The 27779-nt window shown below is 43.3% G+C and overlaps 1 protein-coding gene across 1 annotated transcript in view; it reads right to left on the bottom strand.

The window, feature by feature from the left end:
- Fbxl17 (F-box and leucine rich repeat protein 17) overlaps window positions 1-27779 on the bottom strand; it is a 472414-nt gene that overhangs the window by 9024 nt on the left and 435611 nt on the right. The window contains exon 8 of the mRNA XM_038340434.1: window positions 15289-15431. Coding sequence (XP_038196362.1) covers window positions 15289-15431 — 143 coding nt within the window. The remainder of the gene's footprint in view (window positions 1-15288; window positions 15432-27779) is intronic.

Here is a 27779-nt window from a genome sequence, read left to right as displayed (position 1 = left end):
GGTCTACTGGTACAAGTATAAGGTTGATTCTGGTTGTACTTTGTATATTATTTCTGCTCTTGTTTAAGGTATTGAGTTTATGCAGCTTGTTTAAATTTGTAATGAATAATTAAGAAATACAGATGAATAGAAAGTCATCTATAATAATCAAACTTTTAGTTATGTTAGGTTTTCTAGATAAATAGAGATATATTTCAGATGGATAGGTATTCTTCAAACCTTTCAAAGACCTACATAATGTGGGCATTTAAAAATGTTTAAAAAACTTAAGACTTTTCTCAATAATGAGACATGTCCTGCTTTGGGTAACACTAATCTACTTCAAGAGGTTGATGGACATTGAAGAAACTCATTATGAAAATTTGCTTAAATGTGACAAGACTTTTCCATTTGGGCAAGAAACTGTTCTTGCCTGGACTGTCTGATGGTATGCTGTACAAACTGGAACATGCAGGGTCCACAGAAAAGTGACTGTTGAACTTTCCAAAGGATGGAATGATCCTGCAGGGTTCTGCTTCATAGAAGAAACTGCCAGACATTCTGCAGGACACAGAAGAAAGTGACTGATAAACTGCCAACACAGACAAAACAGCCTTTCACATTTCCTGCTTCATGGAGAAGTCTGATGGATGCTGGATATTATGAGCCTGCAGGTTGATGGGTACCTACAATGTTACAGAAGAACTTTGGGTGACTGTCCAGGCAGCAAGATTCTAGAACTTTGAAAGTTGCTTACAATGTATTTCCTGTAATATTTTATCCTTCGGAGTCTTTTGATGGAGTTGAAGATAGATAGTTACAGTTTTCTTTAGTTATGACAAAAGATAAATTAGATATGAAACTTTCCAGATACAAAATAAAGTAAATAATATAAGTGTAATTCTTGCTTGATACCTGTTTTTTTATAAATAATTTTACTATACTAAAGTTAAAACCTTCCATTTTATTTAGACAGAAAAGGGAGATGAGATGATGTGGAATTCCCTTTCTATGTTGTGAATATATTTATTACCATTGGCTAATAAAGAAGCTACTTGGGCCTATGGCAGGGCAGAACAGAGCTAGGCAGGGAAAATTAAACTGAATGCAAGGAGAAAGAAGGCAGAGTCAGAGAGATGCCATGTAGCTGCCAAGGGAGAAAGATGTGGGAAAGTTACTGGTAGGCCACACCCTCATGGTGATATACAGATTAATAGAAATAGGTTAATTTAAGATGTTAAGAGCTAGCTAGGAATATGCTTAAGCTATTGGCCAAACAGTGTTGTTGGAGGATGGTGTTTGTTCCCAGCTGCTCAACGAGCTTAGACCTAAAATAATCACACAGAACTGTATTAATTATTAAATCACTGCTTGGCCCATTAGCTCTAGTTTCTCATTGGCTAATGCTTATATTAATTTAAACCAATCTCCATCAATCTGTGTATTGCCACATGGCAGTTGCTTACCTGGTAATGTTCCAGCATCTGTCTCAGGGCAGAGGATCCATGGCTTCTCTCACTCTGCCCTTCTTTTCCCCAGCATTCAGTTTAGTCCTCCCCAACTACCTAAGTTCTGTCCCATCAACAGGCCAAAGCAGTTTCTTTATTCATTAATGGTAATCACAGCACACAGAGGGAATCCCACATCACTGTGTTAAAATTAATATAGTCTCTGTGTGATTATTCAGGTCTGGGCAGCTTGAACAAAGTGCAGTCTGTTTACATTCCTGCTCATCCTGACTCTTGGATTTTATTGTTTTTCTCCAACACCACCTGGTACTTTCTTTGCAGAAGCACGTTTCCAAGAGTTTAGTGATTTTGTACTCATAATAGTGGTAGAGAAATTGTTGCCCTATACAAGGCTGTCAGGCAGCTCTATGAAATGGACTAACTGTACTTTGGGTTGACGGATGGCAGCCCTCCTTCAATATCAGTTACACACAAACCAACAAGAGACAGGTAAGAATCTTGGATGTAAACAGGTTTCCAATACTTTACAAAACCTACATCTTAGAAGATTTATGATTGGCAGCATTAGTGGTTAACTCAAGAAGGCCTCATGGAAAGTCTGAAAATTTCAAGACATTTAAGGTCTCTTCTGATGTCAGTTATTTGGTGGTAGAGAGAACAAACAATGTCATCTTACCTTTTCTTTTTAGGGGAGGAGGATGCCTTGGAACTTGGCTCCTCCATGGGAATAATGAATAGAGTGGCTTTCTTTGGTTGTTGTTGTTGGTTCCCTATCACTGTAGTATGACAGGCAGCAGAGAGTACAGTCCCAGGTTAATAGAAATTACTAAATTATAACAACTGCTCCCGATACTCCCTGCAGAAATAGATTTCATGTGCTGGGATAAGACAGAAGTAAGCTAATTAGGTTTTACATTGGCAAAATATTTTAAAATTTGTCTTAATCTTTTAACTGTAATGATCAGTAAGGTATAACAGAAGTATATCCCTGTTTTAGATAGTCTTGTACCCGGCAACTATTTCTCTACCACCATCATGAGTGCAAAAATCACTGAATTCCTGAGATGGAGTCTCTACAAAAGGTACCTGGTGGTGTTGGAGAGAAAACCTCGTGGGTGGGAAGGGAGCCATATGATGAACATCGACTACTTTCCAGTTGTCTGCATGCGAACATGTCATGTGAGGATGCCATGTGGTACAGTTGAAATCAGTAGTGCACAGAGTGAGCCAGTTAGAGTGACCTAAGCATCTTAATATATAGTGCTCTGGCACTTGCCTAACACTGCTGACACGAAGCGTGAGTCCGATGCTCACCTGCCCTGTAAGACTTTCTAATCATTGAAACAAAGATTCCAGTTGGGATATAATACATTCCAAGCACCTGACAAGCTCTTCCATAGGGCTGTTCTTACAAATAACGGATGCCACTGGCCTGCAGAGACTACATGGCGCTGTGCTTCAAGAGACAACAAGGTGTGGTTAAAACAGGGTGAAGCTCAGGGCTATAATGAGGGCCCTCCTGACAAGCCAGCTTGGGTCCAGCACCCAAAACAGAACGGCTTTTTCTCCCTTCTTCCCAGCGAAATGTTTCCTCATGTTCCACAGAGAGAATGGTCAGCAAGATGGATATGGGATGTGCTGCCTTGGAGCTTCTACACAGCAGGAAGACAGGTAATGACTGCAGCAATAGCAAAAGCTGAGAGGAGGAATACAAGCTGTCACAGAGGGAAGTCCAGAGCAGGGCTCCAGCGTGTTGGGAAATGCCTCCCAAGACAGGTGTGTGCGGACTTTCAAAAACAGCGTCTGTCTGTGTGCCACATATATTAAATGTTATACACCGTGTGCAGGTAAGAAGGGAAGCCTGTCTGTGACAACAGAACAGCCAGTCCTGCTACTTTGTAAACTGCAGTGGCCCCTGGTTCCCAATGGCTCTGCTCTGAGGAGGTGAGAGGTGAAGAAAATGGTCCCCCCATGTAGGTGGGAAGAGCTCACAACGCACACAGCACACTCAGGCTTGCCTCCTAATTCAGGACTCCAGTTCTGACAACTGGTCTGTCATTGCTCACAGACTCCCTGGGCAATGTCACTCAATGCTCACAGCCCTAGGGGCTAACTCCAGGCAGCCCAGAGGCAGAGTGTTGTCTCTGGGGCAACTGACCCTGGAGTCGGCTTCTGTTAACTGGATCTCTGGGAAACGACACTGGACATCCATGGTATTCACTGGGTGCCGGCAAAAGTCTCTCTGTGCTCACTCTAGTGCTCTTTCAGCTACTTCCCACAGGCTCCAAGATGGATGCGTATTGAAAGTGGGGGATAGTTATAGAAGTTGGTGTCACTCAACATCTGCATGTGATATGATGGCCCATCGGAGTGCAGTTTATGACCATTTTGCAGGACAAGATACTGCTTCCCCCTTGGTGCTGGTTGCTGAACTGGGACACACCAGTCAGCCGGGCAAGTGATCCACTATGGAGCTTCATCACCAGCCCTCGGCAGAGAGTGAAACATCAGCTGATGGACTGATTTTCCAGAACCCGCCATAGCTACAATGTGCATGGTTCTCTGTGGAATTACAGAGAACTTAATGAATCCATTTCTCTCTCCTTTTAGCAGGATTCTTCATGTCGCTGGTTTGTAGTGACAAGCCACATTTTACTTGTGCTTCTCTGGGCAGAACTGGAAACCAGGAATTCAATACCACCTGTATCTCTTTTGTTCAACATCAGGTGAGTCTTAGAGTCCTGTTCCCAACTGTTACGTAAGCAGCTTTCCCTTTTTCATCTTATCCAAGGCTTCAGCCAGGAGCCCCACAGTGATGCATACAAAACAAACATATGATACATGCTTCCTGAAGTGGAATCAAACTGTGTCTGTCATCGGAACAGACAAGAACATAGTGGCTGTCATCCCAACTGATTATCAGAAATGAGCAGGGGATCTCTTTAAAAACCCTGGTTGCCAGGCCATCTCCCAGGCAACTGTATAAGTCTTTGTAAGGATCAGTATTGAAGGCTCTCAAGAAGAGTCGGGTGCACAGCACAGGTTGGAGGGAACAGCTGATATCCTACCACTGGCACCTGAAAGCAAGGAGTAAAAGCAACAAGTACCCACCCTTCTGTGACGCTCTCCCCACTGCACAGACTACAGGAGCTGGAGAAGGGGACTTGGGGGCTATAGTCATCTTTTTCAAATATTCATTGCTGTGCTGCATAAGGTTTGTTCTTGGATTGTTAAATACGCACGGGTGTCTCTTTTCATGCCTGACATCAGGCTTCTAACTGTCACCACTGACTTTCCCAGCAGCTAATGGGGAACAAAGAGCCTGGGAATGCAGTTCTCATATGGACTAGTGTGAGAGAAGCCACCAAAGACTGTGCAGTACCTTAAAAGAAGAAAACCTGCATATCTCATTGGAATCTTAAATGTCGCTTGCTAATCGTGGGGGTCAGCTGGGTCATGGAGCACACATGATGCAGTATGTTTCCGACACAAAGCTCTACTCGTGCTGAGCTCTTTCAGTGTGGAGACAAAGACAGAACTTGGTTCCTTGGTATATTAAGATTGTGAAATGCCCGTGCAGGAGGGAGAGGGGCTGGGGAGAGGGAAGGGAGGGAGGCATGGGAGAAGAAGGAGCAGGAGACAGAGTGAGAGAAAGAGAGAACACAAGCACAGAACTCCTTAGTGACGACAAACAAAATCCTCATCTAAATCCCAGAGCATAGGAAGAGACAGACCCAGAGAATGCAGTGACCCTGAGAGGGCAGCCTTGTAATTCAGTCAACTTTGTCAATGCAGTCATTCCATTTCAGAATCGGCAATGATTGGACGTGCTATGCTTGCTCTGTCAATAGCACCACGGGCCTGGCTTCATGCTGTCTCTCCCCTGAAATGCAGGGCTGCCTGTTAACACTAGCGCTGCTTCTATTCACTCGAATTAGCACAGGGAGAAAGCAGTGAAGAACCTGGGAGACGGGGATCACAGAAACGCCTGCAGTGTTAAGTGAGAATTGGGCTCGCGGACTTGAGCTCTAATTAGAGATTAGTGTGACAGGAAGTCCAATAACCTGACTGTCAGAGAAAAAGTTAGTGACATTTTCATCCCTGGTCTCACCAAGCAATCTTCCACCGTGAAGGATGTTTCAAGCTGAGAGCAAGCTTTTCGGGCCGGGCTTCTAGGCTTGATCATGGGCTTGATCAATGCTCCGAGGTACGCATTTACACAGGCAGTAAACATGCAAAACCAAAACATGGACGCAGGACACGGGGAGAGCTTGAGTCACCTAGAGGACTCATCTGTCGAGCCCCAATGCTTCAGCAAAAAGAACAGCGATTTGAAAAACCTGGGCCCTAATAGGATAATGAATGTAGTCCACAGTGGCAAGCACACTGTAGTTATGGAACACATCTGTGTGTTTCTAAATGAACTCTAAGAGGCTAAGTTGAAAATATAATTGAGGAAGAAAACTCTCTACACCAAAAAAAAAAAAAGAGTTTTCTTTTGCGCCTAATGGTTTTCATTTCTTACGCTTCTCAGTTTTTAGTTTATTGTCATATACAAAGGCTCAGGACCTGGTGATCACCAAGCAAGCATCTGAGAAAATCTAGCTTCCTAAAACTGTACTTTTACCAGGTGAGATTGAGGGGTCTGACCTGCTTCCCCAAACAACTGATTATCAGCAAAAATATATTCCAAATGAATATGATCAGTAAGTCTATATTAAAATATCTGAATCTGGGGGCTGAAGAGATGGTCTCAGGGGCTAAGAGCACTGGCTGCTTTGCTAGGGATCGTGGTTCAATTCCCAGCACCGACATACGGCAGTTTTACAACTGTCTGTAACTCTGGTTCCAGGGGATCTGGCATACCAATGCATATAAAATAAAGTTAAATAAATTATTTTTAAAATCTGAAAATAAGTTTTTTTTTCATTGTTTGGGTATGGTTTTGAGAAGCAGAACTGCCACAGAAACTAGAGCATTCCAGGGATGGACCTAGCAAGGAGGTCAGTACAACACACGCAGGTGTCTGAGCTCTGGCTAGCTGTCCCGCTGGCCACTCCCAGAATCCTCTACCTACAAGAATGGGTATTAAACCTAACTCAGGCATCTTTTTACTTGGTTATTTCCTTCAGTCTAGATACCTTTTTTCAGTCTATCAAATGGTTAGAGGCAGTGGGTTCTAAATGGTGTCAACTTGCTTGCTTTAGCTATATAGTACTTTCATATGGTAAGTCTTGGAGACTTTGAATAAAGACAGCAACAAAGGACTGCTATGTGATGAAGAGACTACATTATGATAAACAGAAGCAATCCACACAGTCACCCAGCCTCTAATACATATTTGTTTAATGAGTAATGTGGGCCTGATGCTGGTGTAGGTCCTGTTTTAAAGAACGAGAACTTTCCGTGTAATGAGGATGAGAAGAGTCGATGCCCCCACCTCAGCAAGTGAGAGCTAAGATTGTTCGCTTTATGAGGGCAGCCCCTCCTGTAATCCAGGGAAGAGACCACTGGGGGACAGGAGGGTGGTTGGAGATGGGAAAGTCAGCAGTGGTGAGCGTGGATTGGGATTTGCAATCATTTGATAGTTGCCAGGAGACGGCAAGTTGGAGACAGGACTTGGGTGCTGTTTGAAGGCAGGGCATCATATCAGAGCACAGTGGAGGGTGAAACTGGAAAGAGAGGAACAACGAGAGAGCCGGGAGAACTCATCCTAGACAACCCTTTCAGGAGGGTTACACTAGGGTGCCAGAACAACAAGGAAAAGGATGGGGGTAGGGAGGAGGGTGGTGCTGGTGGGGGTAGAAGACGGCAGCAGCAGGGCTGACACTGGACCAATGTAAGAGTTTTGATTCAGGAGAATCACTCGGATGCTCTCTTAAATGATGGACCAACAAGTTGCACAACTATCTAAGTTCACGAGATTCGACTTGCCATCCTTTCTCGGGCTCCAGAGGCCTAGGGACGACTTCTTTATGTTTTCTCTCCGACCACAGTGACTGCAGTACATCGTGAGCCACTCAATAGACATTTATTGATGACTAACATATATGACAGAATTGAAGGAGAAAGGCTCTGCTCTCTGAAAACCTTACGACAAAAGAAACACGATTCTCAGAGGGTAAGCAGGGCAGGAGCAGACAGCTTGTCACTGAGTGTTGGGGGGACCTCAATTTTCCTGCCCGACTGTAGGAGCCCTCAGTCTCCAGGCGGGTGAAGCCAGCCCTGTTTGTGCTTGGTCAAGGGTTAGTGAGCGGCCTTTAACCCCTTCTACCAGCTAAATATAAAAATCGCAATGCTATCCAGCCTCATTTTTCGTAGTATTACTGAAGCCAATTCGAAGCTCCAAGGCGAATATTGACTGTGAAGCAATGATGCTGGTGGGGGCGCCTTCAGGCAAACACGGCATAGCGGGCTACTGATTCTACAGTATTTGGGAGTGGGGTGGGGCTGCAGACGCTCCTTCAGTTTGTGGAAAATAAGCTAATGTTTTTCATTTACATCAAATCCCTAACAGCAGCTATTTGCAGCACTTACATCTGCAAGATCCTACCAGAAGTCGATCTTCTCCAGAAGCAAACCCTAGTCTATCTGGATCCTGCCTGGCTTTGATTGGCAGGTCTTTACCCTGCTCAACACAGAGTCAAACAAATATAAAACCAAGTGGTCCTCAAGGTTTTGCCTTCCTCTCTTTCCTTTTAATGAAACAGAATCCTGATGACTGAAAACACTTCTATTATTTTGAAATATTGCTGCATGTGTCTCAGGAGACTGGTTTTTGTTTTTCAGATCTTAGCATGTAGCTGGGTAAGTGGTGCATTCAGCATTTGGGAGGCAGAGGCAGGAGAATGGCTGAGTTCCAGAGTTTGAGGACAGCCTGGTCTACACAGTGAGTTCCAGGATATCCAAGGGCTACACAGAGAAACCCTGTCCTGAAAAAAACAAAACAAAAGCAAAACAAAAACAAACAAAAAGCAACACTTAGCATGTGCATTTGTATTCAGAGCTAGAAATTATGATCCTGCTAGGGCACCATGATGAATTTGTCAGGTAAAAGATTCCAAAGTAGGTATGCACACAAAAATAAGAACATAGTTATACTAATGATAAGCAAAGCTAATATTTATTTATTGTTTAGAGTGAACCCGACTTGTGCTCAGTGGTTACTCTCATTTCAATTTCTCTTGTATGACCCTCTGGGGCACAAGCTATTATCATCGTGTTTCAGGTCACTCTCAGGTGAGTCCGAGGCCCGAGATTAAGTTCTGAAAGGTCCTAGAGGTGGCAAAAATGACAGAAAGTGAAAAGCCTAGCAGCATGGCACGGTGCTGACCAGTGCTGCCTGTTTCCAAGGAGGCCCATCCAGTGTTTTCTGATTTAATGGCTGAGCTCGGGACAGGCGTGTCAGTGACATTCGGCAGCCGGGTAAATAGGATGGGAAGGAACGGAGATTGGGAACACTGGCTAGAATGAAGCTGAGAGATAACCCCGAGTCTCAGCCCATGGCTTCTCCCTGTTCAATTACCAGGGATGATCAGGAGAGGGCTGTAAAATGTGTCTTAAAGCGCTCCTGACGTGAAAATCACCTGCCGAAGTGTTTCATCAGCAAAAGGAAGATGCTGATACTTCAAGCCAAGACTTCTGCCAGAGCCTGGAGCCCCCTGCCGCCTCTACCCTCCACCACCTCTCCTCGCCCTTTCTTTTGGCATACAAGGTGGGCTGTGCAGTGACAGCTCTCTCAGACAGGTTGTACAGCGTAGGTCAGTCAGACACTTCTGCCTTCGTAGACAGAAAGGTATTTTTTTCAATGTATTTTTTTTTCCAGCAAGGCATTAATTTTAAATTTGGCTAAGGGCGATCTGAAACCAGCTGTGCATACGTGGGGGGATAAGGAGAGCCTGCAGGTAACTCAACTTTGCTTCATGGCTGAATTGCTACCCAAAACAGTCCTGGACACAGTGCCCCACAAATTATTTTTCCCTTAAACTGATTTTTCCAGTTAGTTCTATGTATTAGTTACAGGACCGTCTATTATTTTCCCAATAGGGCTTTCCTGCTCACAATTCCTAAACAAGCTACTAAAAACCCCCATTTTTTTTTCCCACAGAATATTTTGGTTGTTGAGGCCTTCTTGTCCCATAATTGCCTTCTGAGAAAAGCAGTTCAGTGGTGAAATTTTCCTGAATTAACTTGGGCACACAGTACTGGGCCCCTCTGTATCTTACGGCTGTAACCAGAGCTCTGGCTGACGGTTCCTATCACCTGTTTTCCACATTAGCCCATCTCTCTGCCACTTAATAAGGAATTCTTTGCGAGAGTCAGGCTTTCGAACATCCTAGAGAAGATATTATAGCAAGCGACCTTATCAAAATAAATCACTTATTCCTCTCTTCAACTGAGAATTTCAAGAATTGTGGCGGATGAGGAAGACGGTCCTTGGAAGTGAATTTTGATAGAAATGAATATTAATTGATTATTTTCATGCTTTGGACCAATAGGAGCCACCGCCTCTGCTGGGCCCCTGGCCTGCAGGCAGCTGGGTGATCATAGAGGCCACAAAGGCAGACCCTCCTCCCCCAGCAGCCTCCCTGATCTTTCCACTGGTGGACGCTTCACGCCTGTGTAGTTCTACTAATTTATGGTCGACCCAGAAATCAAAGGAATTCCAGGAGGCTTTGTCAACAGGACACTCGAGTGGACCTTTCACAGTCTGTTTAATGTCTAGTCCTGGAGTTTCAGGGTCCACACAAGCCTTCCAGACACCTCCAGTGGCCCAGGAGAACGGCAGCAGCAGAAAGGGGCCATCTACCTGCCTAATGGTGATGGTTGTGTGTGGGGGCAAGGCGGATGGCCTAAGGTATAAACCGGGTCCATTTTCTCCTAGTTTATAACTCTGCAGGAACATAAGAACTAAGCATTTAAGTGAAAGCTTCGCCAAGAGTGGCTCCTCAATAACGCTCTTTAATGATACCCCAGACGCTGGCATTTTTCAAATCAAATGAACAGTGTGTAAAATTAGTTCTGCATGAAGTTAAAAAAAATAGAAAGTGAAAGGGAGCTTTTAAAAGCTCCAGCATTTCTCCATCCAACTGCTTTTCACAAGGGTTTGGCATTTGAGAATTGCTACGTTTATGATGTTATTCACTGCTCATAATTCAGGCCTGTGTCTCCAAACTTTGGTATTAACACACACTGCAGAGGTTTCCCAAGCCAGCCAAGTTGCCTCTGGCGAGGTCTCCTTTTCCAGCCAATGCCAATCCATTGTGCCTCTCTCTTCTCATCACCCTGTTACCCCAAAAACCCTTTTTCATTAACCTTGAACATTGCATTTCCATTTGCCCTACCAGCTTTCCCATGCGTTTTTTCCCCTTTCAGTTTTGTTTCTCTATCCAATTGCCTTGTAAGAATAGGAAATATCCATAAGAAACAGATCTCTAGTCTAGAATTCACTGAAGTCGTGAAAACCATTTCTATGAACAAAGTCACCACTGACTGTTTATGGCTGGGAAGCTAGAGTAAACACATTGCTTTTATTTCAGTCCCATCGATTACCTACATACTTTTAACTAAGTCACTAAATAAATGTGAGTCAAACTGATAGGTGATTTCAGGTCAGCTCTAATTCCCAAGGTCAAGTAAGTCTTTGAACAGAGACTAAGAGAATAAGCTCCCCCCAGTTCATCAAAGCAGTCTCACACAGCGTTTTCTTCTCTTGGTTTTTACAATGCATTAAAGTTTAGGAGATTATGTGGCGTCAGCTTCAAAACCTTTTAACATGCTTATCCATCCAGTCATCGGAAAAGCTACTCAGAGCCTTCTTAATGCACTTCCTAACTTTACGGCTGCGTGGGGAAGGCTCCAGTGGTTGGAGGGCTTGGGGGCGCCTCCCCAGGACTCAGCAGTGTTGCAGCCAAACAAATTTACTGCAAATCTACTTAGACATTGATAATCCGTGTACATGCTTTTTCAGCTGCAAAGAATATGTTTAATGCTTTGCATCTGGGGGTCAGGAGAGGAGACAGAGATATTCAGATTTTCCTACAACAAATAAAAGACATTTTGTTATGATTCTTATAACCTCTTAGAAGCAGAAGTAGGGGAAAGTACAAGTTTGGCTAAATATAGCCTCCAAATTAAATATAAGTAGTACCGAATGAAACCTATATATGAAAGAAAATGCAATTAGACTCTACCAACTCTTTCTTTTCTTGAGACAGAGTCTCACTATGTAACCCTGGATGACCTGGAACCAGAGTCTATGCCTCATCTCTGTCCCCTTTCCCCCACCTCAGTTCTGGGACTAAGGGAATTCACCTCCAATACCCAGCTAACCTTGTGATTTCTAAGGACCAGAGAACTCCAGAACATGATAGAGAGACTTACAAACTCACTGACATGTCTCCCCAGCTCAGGGATCCTGCTGGCCACAATCATGTCCAGGTGTCTAATTGTGTAACAATGAAGTCTCTTGGCCCTTGGCTGGCTCCAGATGGTGTGCCAAACAAGGTGGGGAAAACTAACTAATGACTTTTGTTAGTGGTTAGCAGGACAGGTTGAGCTATAGTGACACAGTGGTATGCACCACTTTGGTTGTTGATGCTTTGTTGGCATGATGACTAATACTGGGGACACGCAGCAGATCTCCATGCCTTGGCCCTGCTTTTACTGTTTCTTATTTCCACTCCTGTTTGCCTTTTTTCTCCTTGCTAGTTTCTCTACCCACATCAGTGTCTTATGTTCTTCATCTCTGTGCCTGAGCAGATGGGTTAGGAACTTTACTCAAATGCAGTGTTCCATGGAGACATTTGTTTTTATCAGTGAAATGTGTAGAAAGTGTGATTATTTGTATATTTCTATAGAACACAGAAGTTTAGATGTAAAAAACTACAAAGAAACTACAAAGGTATCTTCTATAGTTTGAGTATTTTATTTCCCCTTTAAATTTGCTTCCAGAATGTGATGTGATGTGGCTGTGTATTATATTCATAAACTCACATACCACTGTATACTACAAGTTACTATGTCATTAAAAAGATAGTAATTCAGGGTATTTTAAATATGATTGACATTATCCTAAGCACTTTATATTCATTAATTTATTTAAATGTTCACAATTCTACAAGATGGGTACTAGGATAATCCTCATTTCACAAATGCTGCAAGAAGCTGTGCTCAGGATCACTCTACTACTAAGTGTGTAAGCCCATATCTGAACCCACGCTCTGGCCCCAGAGGACACTCCCCTTACTATGGGCTGCTTTTCTCCTCCATGCAAATCTTTCTTAGGGTCTTGATGAGAATTTAAAGATGGATGACATAAAGCAAAATTGGAAATCTGAAAAACTACTTTAGTTTGGATTTGCCATCCAACTTTCTGTTCAATACTTTGCTTGCACGTCACGTGTGGCTTGGAAATGTCTTCTGTTCTCATTGAAGCCCTCATGTTTGGCTCTGAGCAGACTCGAGTCTCAGGAAGCCAGACAGCACGACTGAGCTCCTTGGGCTGGGCTGGACTGCAGCAGGCTATGGCCAGACGGTACTGTGTCAGAGGCAACAGACTCACAGAGCAGAACCGAACACAGAATAGACTGCAACCCTTAGGGACACCACTAATTGCTATGACCTCTCTATCTCATTTTGTAGTAATTTGTGCTTTTACTTAGTCTTTTTGTAAAGTCCAGAATTCTTAAACTTAAAATCAACAAAATGCTGCTTAGCCTATGGGGTGGAATAGTTTCTAAACTAAGAAACAAGAATATAAATGGTTGTAATTTGTATCTGAAGGTGAAGCTGATCTTCAAGGTACAAAATATAAAAAGGACAGGCTGGAAAGAGTGGTTCTAAATGCGTTCACTTGGGAGTCCTTGGTTGAGACGGCATTTATGTGGCATGGCTGTTTGGTGGACGCTGAAGAGCCTGCCTATTACTGTCTCTGCCTATCGCAGACCCTTGACTGTAAAGTGACAAGGTGGGCGTCCGCATCCTCTTAGCCAGCGATGAGCATTGAGGAAGACTTGCTCCGGTGGGTCTCAGTGCTGTTGCTAAGATACAAAGCAAGTAGCTTTCTGCGCTGGGCTAAGATACAATATAGTCTCTAGAACATAACCAGGAAAGGTCTAGTGCAGTTGAGATTTTAAAACCTTGGAAACAACAATTAGATCTATTGTCAAAAATGACAAAGCACACAATGGATTTGGACCACTCTTATTTTTGCCCCAGATTTGTCTACACTGAGAAAATGTAGACAAACACATGGCCTTTGACAACATGTTTGTCTAGTATCAATTCTTGTAACAGATTTGTCCCTACTCATTGCGGAAGTGGCCCAGGCCTGTAAACTGGAAGAAGATGCCAGCACGTTGTTAGAGCACATCTCAAGACACACCTTTTCAAAGCAAGCTCCCTCCTGGCTAAAGGCTGCCTCTGGCACGTTTAAGAAATGTTGGAATCAGATGTCAAAGACTTTGGGTACGGAGCCTTATTCAGGTGTCTGAGATTTCTTAGCCTTTATTTGGCATTACAAATAAAGAACTAATTCTTTGATTTGTTATAGGGAAATCATGGAAGCTGCAGAGGAGAGAACATCTGCTCAGGGCTGAGTGGGCTGCACAGATGCTCTCCGTTTCTTTCTCAGTCTTGTTAAGTGCAGTCCCATTCCTAAACTCATGCTCAGTCCCTGACAACGGACAGCTCCATGGCACTTTGGCTGGGCCTCTGGGGACACTTCACAGCGTGCGATAGGAGAGACAACCTGATGTGCAGGGAGACACAGACTGGTTCCTTCTTGCCTCCAATGGCCAGAACATATATGTGTGCAGAAATGGAATGAATACTCAGGAAAAGCCAATTTGACACTTTGCTGTTACACGAAACTTAAACTCTAGAATTTCATTTGTTAAACCGTATAAATCGCAGTTTGCAGCAGCCTCTTAAATTCTGCTCTGTGAATTTAGGGATAAGAAGCTAAATTCTCCATAGAACCTCCACCTGACGATAGATGAAGAAAATGACAGAGCCCCACCTTGGAGCACCGGACTGAGCTCCCAAGGTCCTGATGAGGAGCAGAAGGAGAGAGAACATGAGAAAGAAAGTCAGGACCGTGAGGGAACCTCCAGCTGGCGACAGATGGGGAAGGTGACTGAGCCCCACATTGGAGCACTGGACTGAGCTCCCAAGGTCCCGATGAGGAGCAGAAGGAGCGAGAACATGAGGGAGAAAGTCAGGAACGAGAGGGGTGCGTTCACTCATGGAGACGGTGGGACAGAACTAATGGGAGATCACCAACTCCAGTTGGAATGGGACTGATGGATCATGCGACCAAACCCGTCTCTCTGAGTGTGGCCAACAGCGGGGGCTGACTGAGAAGCAAAGGACAATGGCTCTGGGCTCTGATTCTTCTTCATGGACGGGCTCTGTGGGAGCCTTCTCAGCTTGGTCGATCACCTTCCTGGACCTGGGGGGAGTTGGGAGGACCTTGGTCTTAGCATAGAGTGGGGAACCCTGATGGCTCCTTGGCCTTGAGAGGGAGGGAGGGGAGGTATGGGGGAGGGGAGATTCTTGCTCCTTGAGAATTGTTTGGATTTTTAAATATAAAAACAAATACCATGAGAAAAAAAAAAAAAAAAAGAAGCTAAATTCTACGATGATACCACGTGATTGCCTCCTCTCTTTTAAGTACAAAAATCCATTATTAATCAGAAATACAAAAATCCTGAACACTTTAGCAAATCAGGGCAAAAACTACATGGCCAGAAGTGTGCATGGGCATGTAGGAGGAGAATATGGCATTAAGCTAGTTACTATAGCAACTACATGCAGAAAACAAACAAGTCCATCTTACTTTATCACATCTCATCAGTCCCAAGTATCTCAGGGATTTGCTGCTCTGTGCAATCAGGGTGGCTCCTTGATCTGTGATTTCTTTACACCATCCAACGTCCACCGTCTCTATGGTCACGCTGTATCGCCCAATGGCAATCAGTGCTGCCGGGAGGAACAGAGAAAGTCTTGACGTTAGCAGTGTTAGGGACCTACCTCCCACCCATGATTGACTAGGGCTCATCTCCTCACTGAACCTGTTCCTGAAATGCTGTGTGCAAATGAATGTTTTTAAACTAAATTAAATCTGAAATGCTTTAAGAAAGCTTGCCCTATGACAAACCCTTGTGTGCGGTGAATAATCATTCTGTAATTTCCCTGGCATTGAATACAGTCTTTACCAGTTCACTCACCTCAAGGTCACCTATGCTTTCAAGCATTCATATTTGCAAGAGAAATAAATACAAGTAAATTATAGATGGGGCATTATAAAAGTCCAAGTGCTATCTAAATTTTATTCAAGGTAACTCTAATACTTTTGAAAAGAAAAAAAAAACGACCACATAAACACCATTTTGAGGTGTGTTATATTACATGCAAATTTCTTTATGAATCAGTATAATTTTTTCCATCTGTTCATTACTTGTAAAATGTAAGAACATATAACTTTTCACATTAGTTCTTCTTGGGCTGTTGGGAATTAAGAGTATATTATACATAGAGTAGAATTTAATTGATGCCAGGCTAGAGTGCAGCAAAGGGAATGTATTTGTTATGGCAAATTTCCTTTCCATATCAGAAATCTATCTATTCATTTATAAAAAGAGCCTGTCATTGAAAACCATGACATTATCTCTGATGTTCTTGCTTCTTTATCCCTCTACCACTACTAAAATGCAGATGTCTATACTAGAGTCTCGGAGGTACTTTAGTTACCCCTGAAAAGCTCCACAACCCACCACCCTGCTAGAGCCACCAATCAGCAAACGGGGCTCTCTCCAGAGACTTGTGTGTAGTTTGATAGGTGAGTATGGCCCTAACATTTATGAAGCATAGAAAACAGATTTTAATACCTGCAGCCAGAATAATGTTAAGATGTATTATCTCTGAATGAAAACCTTGATGCCCATGCCACAGACATTAAAAGGGAAAGAGCAATTGTTTGCTAGTTATTTCCTTATTCTGATGACATGGTTTGATTTCTGGAACCACAGAGGTGGGAGGTATTTTCTAAACTGTGCTGACTACATTTAGAAAGGCAGAATAAATTTCTCATGTAAATAATACAACCCGGGAAATATCTCTTGGCAAAACTCCGGTAACCATCTCAGTGATTTTTTTTTTATTTTAAAAAAGCAAAACAAAAACTATTCTGCTCATACCCAAGGGTTCCTGTAACAAAGTACTTACAGGAAGCCAATGTTTATAGAACAACAATCATGATCCCAGTGTTTTCAATTAAAAGTACCACAGAGATTTTTCTTAAGTTCCTCCTAACACCAGTATTCATTAACACTTTCCAATTGCATGCATACATGTAACAGTAGTAGCAGCAGAAAGGATACCCTACACTAACCCCACTGGTGTCTCTGGAACCGTGCTGCACTGAACCAGCCCTGCCCTTCACTGGCTCTGGGATAGCTAGCCTGCCCCTCAGGGGAAAGCTGCCCCCACCGTGGGAAAGTGGCCCCACCCCTCACCACAGGTATGTACCTTACCTGGGCAGCACACTAGCACTGACCCTGTGGACTGAAGGTGTGAGAGCAGGAGAGCCGATCCCTGACCCCAGGCAGTGGCATGGGTAAGGGAAATATGGCACCTCTTGCTACCTGTGGCAGGCGAGAGAGCTGGCCCCAGGGTTACCAGAGGGAGAGAGCTCACCCTGCCCCACACCAGCTACAAAACACAAGAGAGCGGGCCCTGCACCTCATATGGGCAGCACACTGGAGCTGGCCCTGCCCCTTCACGTGCCCCTGCACTGAGTGTGGGTGACCTGGATCTGAGGTCCGTAGAGCAGGAGAATCAGCCCTGCTCCCCGCTGCAGGCTGCACTGGTAAGGTGGCTGGTGGCTGAGGCAGTGCTGAAAAGCTCACTCAGCGTAGTGACAAGGAGGGAAAGCTGGCAAGTGACCAACCTAGCTGCCACCCAGATCCAGAACTAGGGATATGAGTTTGCCCACCCTAACACCCACCACATCTATGAACTGCTGGCACACGTGAAGAGGATGAACCTACAGATCCAAAACTGCAAGGTATCTATGACAGAGAACAACAGGATATCCAAGAGGAGCCCCAGTGAGAGCCCATTATCAGGGCTGTAGCAGAAACCAGAGGCCTAGGGCCAGACCAATGACTCCAATGACTCCTGGCAGCAAATACTTGAAAGTCAAGATGAACAGACAGACTCAAGGTAACCTGTGCGACACAATGGGCAACACTTCAGCTTCCACGACAAGGTTCTTCTCCTTTCTGTTTGTTTCTTGTTATGTTTGGTCTTTGGTTTTTCTTTTAAATTCTGTGGGTTTTTTGGGGAGGTGGGGGGCTGCTGCAAGGGCAGAGGTCAGATCCGAGGGGACAGGGAGATAAGTGGGATTGGAATGCATGGTGTGAAATCCACAAAGAATCAATAAAAGTTAACAGAATAAAACAAAACTGTGATTTTCTCTGGTATTGGCATCACTTTATTGGCTAACGGTATCCTGAAGACTGCCTTTGCTTAGGGAAGTAGAAGGTGCTCCAATGCCATCCCTCCCAGCACAGCCTGTGCCTACTGTGCTGTTTACAAGATGGAAATGCACAAGTTGAGGGAGGCCCAAGGTCAGAAGACTGTGAACAACTGTTTCTCTGAGACTCGAGGCTAGAACACAAGAGTCCTGAACTATCGGAAGAGGGTAAATCAAACGATACAAGGCACTTTCACAGGCTGCCATACAAGCAAATAAAGAGACCACAGCAGCTGCTAACCTGGTTTGAAAGTCACTTGTGTCTGGAGTTTTCGTTTGCTTTTTTTCTCCCTTGTCCAAATTAAATTATACAATAAAGGCAGTAACTGTGGGTAAATCAGGGCATTTAGTTTTGGTTTTGGCCTTGCTCTGTGTACTGAAGTTAGGCTTCGACTTCATTATTCTGACATAGCTCATTTCTTCAGTGAACCTCACGAGTGCTAAAACATTTCTACCAACAGCTTATAGGCTACCTTCCATAAGTCAGGTTCTGGACTAAGGAAGGATTTCTGGCTAAGTATCTGATTTGACCCTCACAGTAAGCCTGTGGAGTCTTCTTATTATCACCTCAGAGATCAGCAAATCAAGTCACCTAGAGATTGAATAACTTTCATAATGTGTCAAAACAGTAATGGTAGGAACAAGATGTGAAGATGGGAGCCAGCACTGTAGTGAGGAGCAGCAGGCTGTGTTCCTGCCGCCCAGCTCCCAACCGCCTGGCTAGCTTATGCACCGAAATAACAACACACAAACTGTATTCATTTAAACACTGCCTGGCCCATTAGTTTCAGCCTCTTATTAGCTGATTCACAGATCTTGCTTTAACCCATATTTAGTAATGTGTGTAGCACCAGGAGGTGGTGTCTTACCAGGAAAGATTCAGCATATCTGACCTGGCAGCTGGCTTCACGGCGACTGTCCCAGAGAGGAGAGGCATGGCGACTGCCCGAGGCATCTGCCTCACTCCCAGCATCCTGTTTTGTCTACTCCACCCACCTATGTTCTGACCTACAGGCCAAGCAGTTTCTTTATTAATTAACCAATGAAATCATCAGATAGAAGACACACCTACATCATTTCCCCCTTTTCTCCTCACTACACAACACCTCGTCCTGTCTACTATCAGATATGTCCATTAGGACCACAGGGCATGGCGTCATTCTAACAGGCGACATCCCAGTGGTGGAACTACCGTGTGACGTACTGAGCCTAGGAGCTGGGGATACAGACATAGCTCAAGGCTGCTTTAGTGGGTGTGAGGGTGAGGCTGAGTAGCCGAGAATAACTAAGTAAGCAGTCACAGTATCATGTTAATCCATCTCTATCCCTACTTCCTTCTCATTTTCCATATCTCATGTGATCAGAGTCACTGCCCAGTCATTTATTTCTCCTGGGTACAGGGTTTACTTATTTAATAGCCTACCTCTCACATTAGAGTAATGGCCACTCTGCAGTGCAATATGCCTAGTACCCAGCACGTGCCTGGCACAGAGCAGGCTCTTAAAACATGCTATAAATATGCAAGGGACCCTCTGTGGGGGAATGACAGAGAAGCCTTCAAAGAAGTGGTCAGCTGGGTCTTAAACGGCAGCCAAGAGTTCTCTGGAGAAACAAAGGCAGGCACAATGGCAAGAGTCTGGATGGGAAAGCAGCCTGTCCAAAGGTTGAGGGATGGAAAGGGACAGCACGCAGGTAAGTCTATGTGGCTATGCATAAACACACTCAAAGTGGCAGAGGCACTGCAGAAACACTCTGTGAATAATGGCGGATGCTGTGGCAAGACACAAAGCATGCAGAGCAGGGTCCTCAACAGCATGAAGCTAGTCTCGAACATACAGCTCAAAACATAGCAAATATGGAAGCAAACGCAAGTCTGTCACAGTGTTCTACAGAGGGCACTGGTCACTATAGGAATCAGTAACGACAAGACGCAAGTGCTGTGGCATACCAGCTGGACCTTGTATTCCCAATGGAACTCTCCTTAATCCCTCCAGGAGCCTTGCAGGACAACGAGCATTTGAGAGAAAAAGACCTCATGTAAGTGGTTCACAAAGGTGGCTCTACCAAGAGGCATAACCTCCTCCCACGCTGAGGTCAGTTTCAATTGGTTGGGATGGAGACCAAGCCCACTCTCTTCGACACTATTCAGACCTACTAAATATTATAGCATAGGGATGGCCAAGTATTTAGCCTCTGCTGATAGCACGGCTTAAGGAAAAGTCTGATTACTCTCTCTCTCTCTCTGTGTGTGTGTGTGTGTGTGTGTTGTGTGGTGGTATCTCTTAAAATATATAGCGCCTTTGACAATTTCTTCATTGTAGTCATGAGCTAGCTGGGAAAATGTAATCTAACTTTACGTTCACCTCTAGCCACTGTATTTAGTAGATACCTGACCTCAGGTGATATTAACTTTTGTGAAACACAGCTTCTTCATCCAGATAATACAGATATTGACTGTATGTCTCATGTATGTCTACTCACAGGTTCAAATGAGATAATGCATGTGAGGACTTTTTGCTACATAAATGTCACAGCTTGTTTGGTGTTTCTGCAAACCATACTAGTGAGCAGTTGATACGAAATGGGAAGGCCTAACTTGGGTCTGGTGGTGCAGGTCTGAAAATGCAAGCTGCTTGAAAGGCTTGGTCAGGAAGGATGTACGCTCAGCCTGGCCTGACCACATGGTTCATGGCCTAGCTTGGACAACTTTGGGAGAGACTACCTCAAAACTGAAAAGGCTGAGGCTATAGCTCAGTGACAATGTTGCTTGCTTGGAGTGAGTGAGGCTCTAGGCCCTAGCCCCTGAGCCCTAACAACGTCCTTGAGGCCAAGACAAACGGCTCCGAAAGCATTGTATCCAGGCTCTGCGTTGCTGTGAAGTCCTGGAATTGCACGCTCTCTACTGCTGATCATGGATGCTGTGAATTGCACCTGTGTTCAGAGAACTGTAAATGTAAATATGTGATTGCTACTTACATCAGGGGCTGGTGACATATCACAACAGTATTTGTACTGTGAAAAATATGCAATACTAACTACCCTGATTCCAAGGAGATTTCAATACTTTTTAATGTGCTAAATGCAACTAGTCAAGAAAGTTACATTCTAAAGAAATTTACACAAATTAGTAAGACTTGTTCAGTAATTTATATGTCACAAAGACTAACATTAATCTATATACCCAGAGGTCTATAGACAGCTGACAGATGACCTGCAAGACTGAAGTACATATGCACTTAATTTGACGAAGAAATTCCACTTCGAGGGTTCTACCTTGAAGATATAGTTCTGATAATAAAAAAACCTACCTCTGCCTCCCAAGTGCTGGGACTAAGGCGTGGTCCACCACCACCCAGCAAATACCTCTTTTTTGGGGGGGGGGATTTTCTGAACTATTGGTAGTGCTTTACATCATTTCCAAAATAAAAATCAATATGGAGAGCTCAAAGAGGAATACTGTCACAAATGAATCCAACTGTACTGAGAATGAACAGCATAACCGGGTGAATTACACAGCTACAATAAATGGGGATGAGAGGTTAACAAATAGTTTGCTTGAAAACAACGTTTTGACTGGATAGTAAGACATGAGCTAGCAATTCAATAACTACTTTCTGTGTGATCTAGGACTATACATTATGACAGGCACTCTTTTTACTGTTAAGGCAAGGAGTTATAAATAGGGATAGCTGGAAGATGTTATAATGAAGTTCCGTGCATTGAACTGGAATCTGAGTTATCAGGATGAACTCACGTTTTCAGAACAGGTAATAAGCATGGTGAATGAGTACGCCGCTTTAGCAAGTTATGTGCATATCCTTGGTACTTCTTGCTGGGAGGGCTTAGGAGCTATTGCTATTGTCTGAATACCATTTATCAATAAAACAGCTTACTAGAGAGGTGATTTCTTATAAAAAGGATTAGAGAAACTAAGTGTGGAACATCTTAGGACATCAGAAAAAAGACGTTTTAAAAAGAATGAAAGTACATCAAAAGGATAAAGTATTTAATTAGAGAGAATAACAATGGTCAAAGCTGGAGCAAGATGACCACAAAAATAAACACAACAGTGTTGACTAATGATTTCTAAAAAATATATCTATAAATCCATAGATATAAATAAATAGGCATAGATGAACAGCCCATCCATACAGAAGAATTGCATTTAAATAATGTAAATCAATGAGAGAAATAAGGAAATATTATTAGGCAAAGACTACAGCAATAATCATAGGCATGACAGACCAATAAATGCACAAACCAGTTAGTTACACTGTATAAGAACAAAATACTGGAATAGTGACAAAGGTAGTTCTCATTTACAAAAGGAAAAACTAACTTTTCAGTGGGTAGTAGATCCAGAAGACAGAGCCTTACACAATGATCCACGTGAACGTAACTCTGCATAACACACATTTGTGTCTCCTGATCATTTCTTCAGTATTCCTGAAAAAATAAGCAATCCCTATCTAATCATAAGAAAACATCACACTGTTGGCCAGGTGAGATCGCTTGGCAAGTACAGGTGCTTGCTTTGTAATCCTGGCAATCTGAATTTGATTCCTGGAGGCCATGCCAAAGGCAAAGGAAAAGAACCAACACCAGAAAGCTGTTCTTCTACATTTACATGTGTGCTGGCCTGCACACTTACACACACACCTCACACAATGATGATGATGATGATGATAATAATAGACAACAACAAAAGTAAACCGCAACGTAGAAGCCCAAACGAGAACATTTTACAATGAACTCAGCAGTATTTATTCATCTAAAGGGCAGAGAAGTAGAAATAAAATCCCCAAACAAGGAAACAACAAAGATGAGCACATGGCCATAAACCAGGGGACTAAGGATTATGACAACTGAGTATAATGCAGAATACCAGCCTGTCTCCTGGGTCGGACCACGGAGATTAGCTTTAAAAGCAGTAAGATTGTGGCTGGAGAGATGGCTCAGCAGATAAGAGCAACAGGTTGTTCTTCCCGAGGACCAGGGTTCAATTCCCAGCACTCACATGGCAGTTCACTACTGTCTGAACTCTAGCTCCAGGGAAGCCTGACACCCTCACACAACAGACATACATGCAGGCAAAGCACGAATGCATGTAACATAGAGATAACTAAATCATTTTTAAAGCCAGTAAGATTTAGACAAGTTTAGTTCATATTCTTTTCAACATTAGTTCTCCAGTCTTGCTTATTACAGCTGTATATGTCGTCAACATTAGGGATGTCTGGGTGAATGCAGCATGTGATGTCTACTACTATTTTTAAAGTTTTTGTAAATCACTATTTGTTTCAAAATAATAACTTTACAGCATGGACAAATGAACGAAGGACAACAAGTGAAGGAAACTAAGCTGAGAACTACAATGTTCTAAGTGAAAGTGGTTGTTATTTCCACAGCAAAAGATCTGCTACATAAATGTTAGGACTAAAAATACATCTTCCCCCACGGGAGGAGGATGAGGTCATACAAGCACGCTAACGAGGGCCCTGCAGATGCTGCACATCTTCCCAGCTCTTTCTCCCGCTACAGAGCTGGGCGCTTCTAATAAAATCAGAAATGTCCTCATGCTTGAAGGATAGGGGTAAAATTTAACAGCAGGATTAACATCTTTCATGTAATACTTGGAATTAAAAGCCATTTGTAAGAAATTTCTTGGCACACTTACAAAGATAATATGAAAAAGTGCATGTCTCTGTAGATGTCACAGAGGCTACAGGAACAAAGAAATGATCACTTTCAGGCGACATTTGTTGCTGTGTTGCCAGTCCCTGACAAGACTTCCCCCCCACCCACAGGGACTACAGTCACCCTCGCTACCCAGAAGAGTCACAGTCTCCTACTCAAAGCACCGATGCCAAGTGCCACCCCTGGAGGGTCTGATTTAGAAGTTTCAACAGCTCCTTGGATCCTAGTATGCAGCTGAGGGCTGAGAGCCACTGGATAGATTGACCTACAACTCTGGCAAAGTCAGTCAACTAAAAACGAAGCGCTCACTTTGCTGGGAGATAAACAGCACCCATGTTCTGACACAGAAATACTGTCTCCTCTCACATGGCAGCGGACTGGTTTATGGTCCACACTTCCTAATCGCTTACATCTTGTCTACCTTATGCACTGCTGTAGTCTTAGTAAGCTTAGCAGACACTGACTGCCACTCAAAGACAAGTTTTGCTGAGTCTGCTTTGTAAATATATATACTTTTTACTTCCTTGCACCTACTTTCAAACACAGCATGTAGCAGAGTTTTCTGTGTTTTACAATTGCGCATCAATGCACCTGTCTGTCTTAAAATAGGTTGTGAACACTTTGGGGCCTTGGACTTTGGACTACTTAGGAACACTGAATCTCTGAAAGTAAAATTTTAAAACTTAAATTATTTTTCATAGGTATAAAGCAGTGTAGGAAGTTTGCACATGAGAAACAGCCTGGCAGCCCTGGTCCTCCTTCCCCAGCAGGGAGAAGGTTCATCCTAACTTCTCCATCAGTGGATTGGCCACTGTAAGAATTTGTACAAACAGAATTAGACAGCAGTGCATTCTGGCTGTCTAGCTGCTCATTATGTTTGTGAGGGTACCACTACATAGCTGTGTATGCTAAGATGGTATGTTCAACGTCACATTCCCTCCAGTGTGTATAAAGGGTCTAGTTTCTTCAACAGTTGATGTTTAAACAAATGTGCCCTGACTGGTAGCACTCCAGTGGGAGTGAATTGTCATTTCCCTAGGAGGAATGAGTTTGTTGCATCTTTTCACCCATATATAGGATGTTTTTAAATCCTGTAATAGATACACATCGATATCAATTAGGTTAAATAAGAAGAAGGGAAGGCAGATGGTAACTTTCAATGATTAGGACTACACAAAAGAATAATCTAAGTAGAAATGATTTTCAATGCAATTTGAAGGAACTGTTGGTAAAATAGACTTCTGCTTTCAGAAACATGAATCTTAGAACAGGAGAGTGAAAGGGAGGGTGAGAAAGGATATAGGAACACCCCAAAATGTGGAATGTACTTTGGTTAGGGAACAGAGATCTTGCAAGTCAAGTACAAAAAATCCATATAATAAGATTGAACTGTCCAACAATCGTGGCCTAACACTGGAATCTGAAAACAGAACGTCTCCATTTTAACAATTCTGCACCTTGAGCCATCAATTTTACATAGCTGTGTGCGGAGTTCAGAGCAGCAACGTACAAGCATGGCTCAACTGAGGAAAGCCTGCTGAGGCCTCTAACTTCCATGGCAAGGCATTCTCCTGCCCTTCACATCCTGAGACAGAGATGCAAGAATTATGATAGTTGCATCTACTTTCTTTCCTTTCAGGTAAACAAGTTGGTAAAAAGAATAAGTTACAGAGATTTTCTAAAAAAAAAAGTCTTTAATGCATGAGAGAAGAATTAGCGCTATCCTTTGACTCATATACATACATCATTTCCCAGGCAGAAGAAACATACAAAATATGGCCTGGGGGTGTAGAAACTATTTCTGTACACCTGACTTCCAGAATGTAGCTAAGTGAGGGATGTGTGTAGATGCCAGTCTGATGCCCGCCCTGAGTTCCACTGGATGTGTGTCCTGAATAACGATCTCGACTCCTCTGACAATCCGCTATTGCATTTTTGAATTCAAAATGAAGAAGAAGAAAAAGAGCGTTACTTCTCTAACATTAGCAGAGAATGTAAAATCCCTGGTTCAATAATTCTGCTTTATTCCAACGTGCATAATACATATATCAAAAATTACATAGCCTTTTCAAAATCTGACATTATACTAGATTTCTTCACTTTATAGAAGTGAATTTAGGTTTAGAGTATGTTAATTCACTAATATGGATAAGAACTTTAATGTCTGCTTACCTTCATGAAATGAATTTTCCAGACTAACCCTAAATACAGAGCATTGGTTCTAAGTAGGCATGAGGTACAAACATGTAAAAAGAGTAGGGTAAGGAGGCATGGAAGTTGGTGCAGGAAACACACGGCAGGCAAACCAGCCAACACTAAAGGTCCCTAAGTAGGCACAGAGGAAAACCAGAGTGAACACATTCTCTTATTTCTTTCAGCAGATTCTGACTGCCTGTGATGTGCCAGCTATTGCTGGCACATGCAGGACACACATGACAAACACACAACACACCTGAAAAACACATATGACAAATATGACACTGTGACAAACACTGCAACACACGCCAAACACACGGAGAACATGACACATGGCAAATATGACACATGCATCAAAAATGGCACACATGAAAAAGTGCCGCACACGGCAAACATGACACGTGGCGGATATGGTGCACGTGGCAAATATGACATGTGTGGCAACATGACACGCATGACAAATACGGTGCGCTGACAAGCACATGGTGTGCATGGCAAACACATGCACACACCACATGACAAATGACACACATTTTGATTATAAACTGGTTGGCTATTTAGCTCAGGCTTCTTATAACTCTTATATCTTACATTATCAACTCATAATTCTTGTCTGTGTTGGATATGCAGCTTAGTACCCTTTATCAGTGAGGTGTTCTGATCTGCTTCTTCCTGGTCTGGATTGATGACTGCAGATTCGGCCCTTACTCTTCCTAGAATTCTCCTGTTCTGGTTCCCCACCTCTACTTCCTGCCTGGTCACCCTGCCTCCACTTCCTGCCTGGCTACTGGCCAATGAGTGTTTTATTAAAATAATACAACAGACAAATCTGTACAAAGTACAAGACCATTGTCCCACAGCAATTTACTAGGTACTTATCCAGCATCTATCCAGGGTCACTTCCCTGCCTTAACTAGAGCTTCTATTAAATTAAGCAGAATCACATCACTTGTTATGTGGCGATTCTGTTTGGGGGGGGGGGAGGAAACCAAGGGTGGGAGTGTCCCAACCCTTCACAAAGAACGTGATACGGGACCAAAGCTGGAAGAGAAGCGAGCCACCCATGCAGTAAGATCTCAAAGTCAGTGTCTGTGATAGCAGGCAGGCTGGTCTGTTCCAGAGGGGTGGAGGACAGCTGTGATGAGATTACCAAGGTAACAAAAAGACAAAGTTCAGGGAAAATCATATTGCAGGTCACTTGACAGTATTGACCTGGCTCTAAAGAAAATATAAATCCATCGGAATATAATTATATGTGGCAGAGGGAATGATGTAATTAACCCAAATTATCAAAGGCTGCTCTGGATTCTGGACTGGGAATGAGAAGAGAAGCAGAGAGACTACTGAATAAGCAGCCACAGCCATTTTCCAGGCAGGAAGCGAGAATGGATGGGTTGCATGGCTGAGTTGAAGGGAAATGAGTTCTAAACAGACTTCAACGTCTGTTGAATGTCTGGGGCATTTGGTTGATGGATGGGGAAGGAGATCTTAAGACTGTCAAAAGAAGCTGGGTGTGATGGCATATACTTCTAATGTCAACTCTTCTGGAAGTAAAATCAGGAGAATAGCGAGTCTGAGGTAGCCTGGGCTACACAGTGAGTTTGAAGCCAGTTTGGCCAACCTAGTGTGACCCTATCTCAAAATAAAAGCAAAGGGTTGTAGGAATAGCTCAGTGCTGTAATGTTTGCTTACCATGCGCAAGGCCCTGTATTAATCTACGGGGCTGCTAATGGCAAAGAAAAACCCACAGCACTTAGACAAAAGAAAAAAAGAGTCTTATATGGATTTTTATCAAGTTGTCTCTTCTGTCCATGTGTGTCTAAGTGTCTCTGTGTACTAAGAACATACTGGTCTCTTCTACTACATATAAAGTCCAGAGTGGGATCAGGCTTGGTCAT

The sequence above is a fragment of the Arvicola amphibius genome, chromosome 8 (assembly GCF_903992535.2).
Source record: "Arvicola amphibius chromosome 8, mArvAmp1.2, whole genome shotgun sequence".
Classification (NCBI taxonomy): domain Eukaryota; kingdom Metazoa; phylum Chordata; class Mammalia; order Rodentia; family Cricetidae; genus Arvicola; species Arvicola amphibius.
This window is presented reverse-complemented; position numbering and strand designations above follow the sequence as displayed.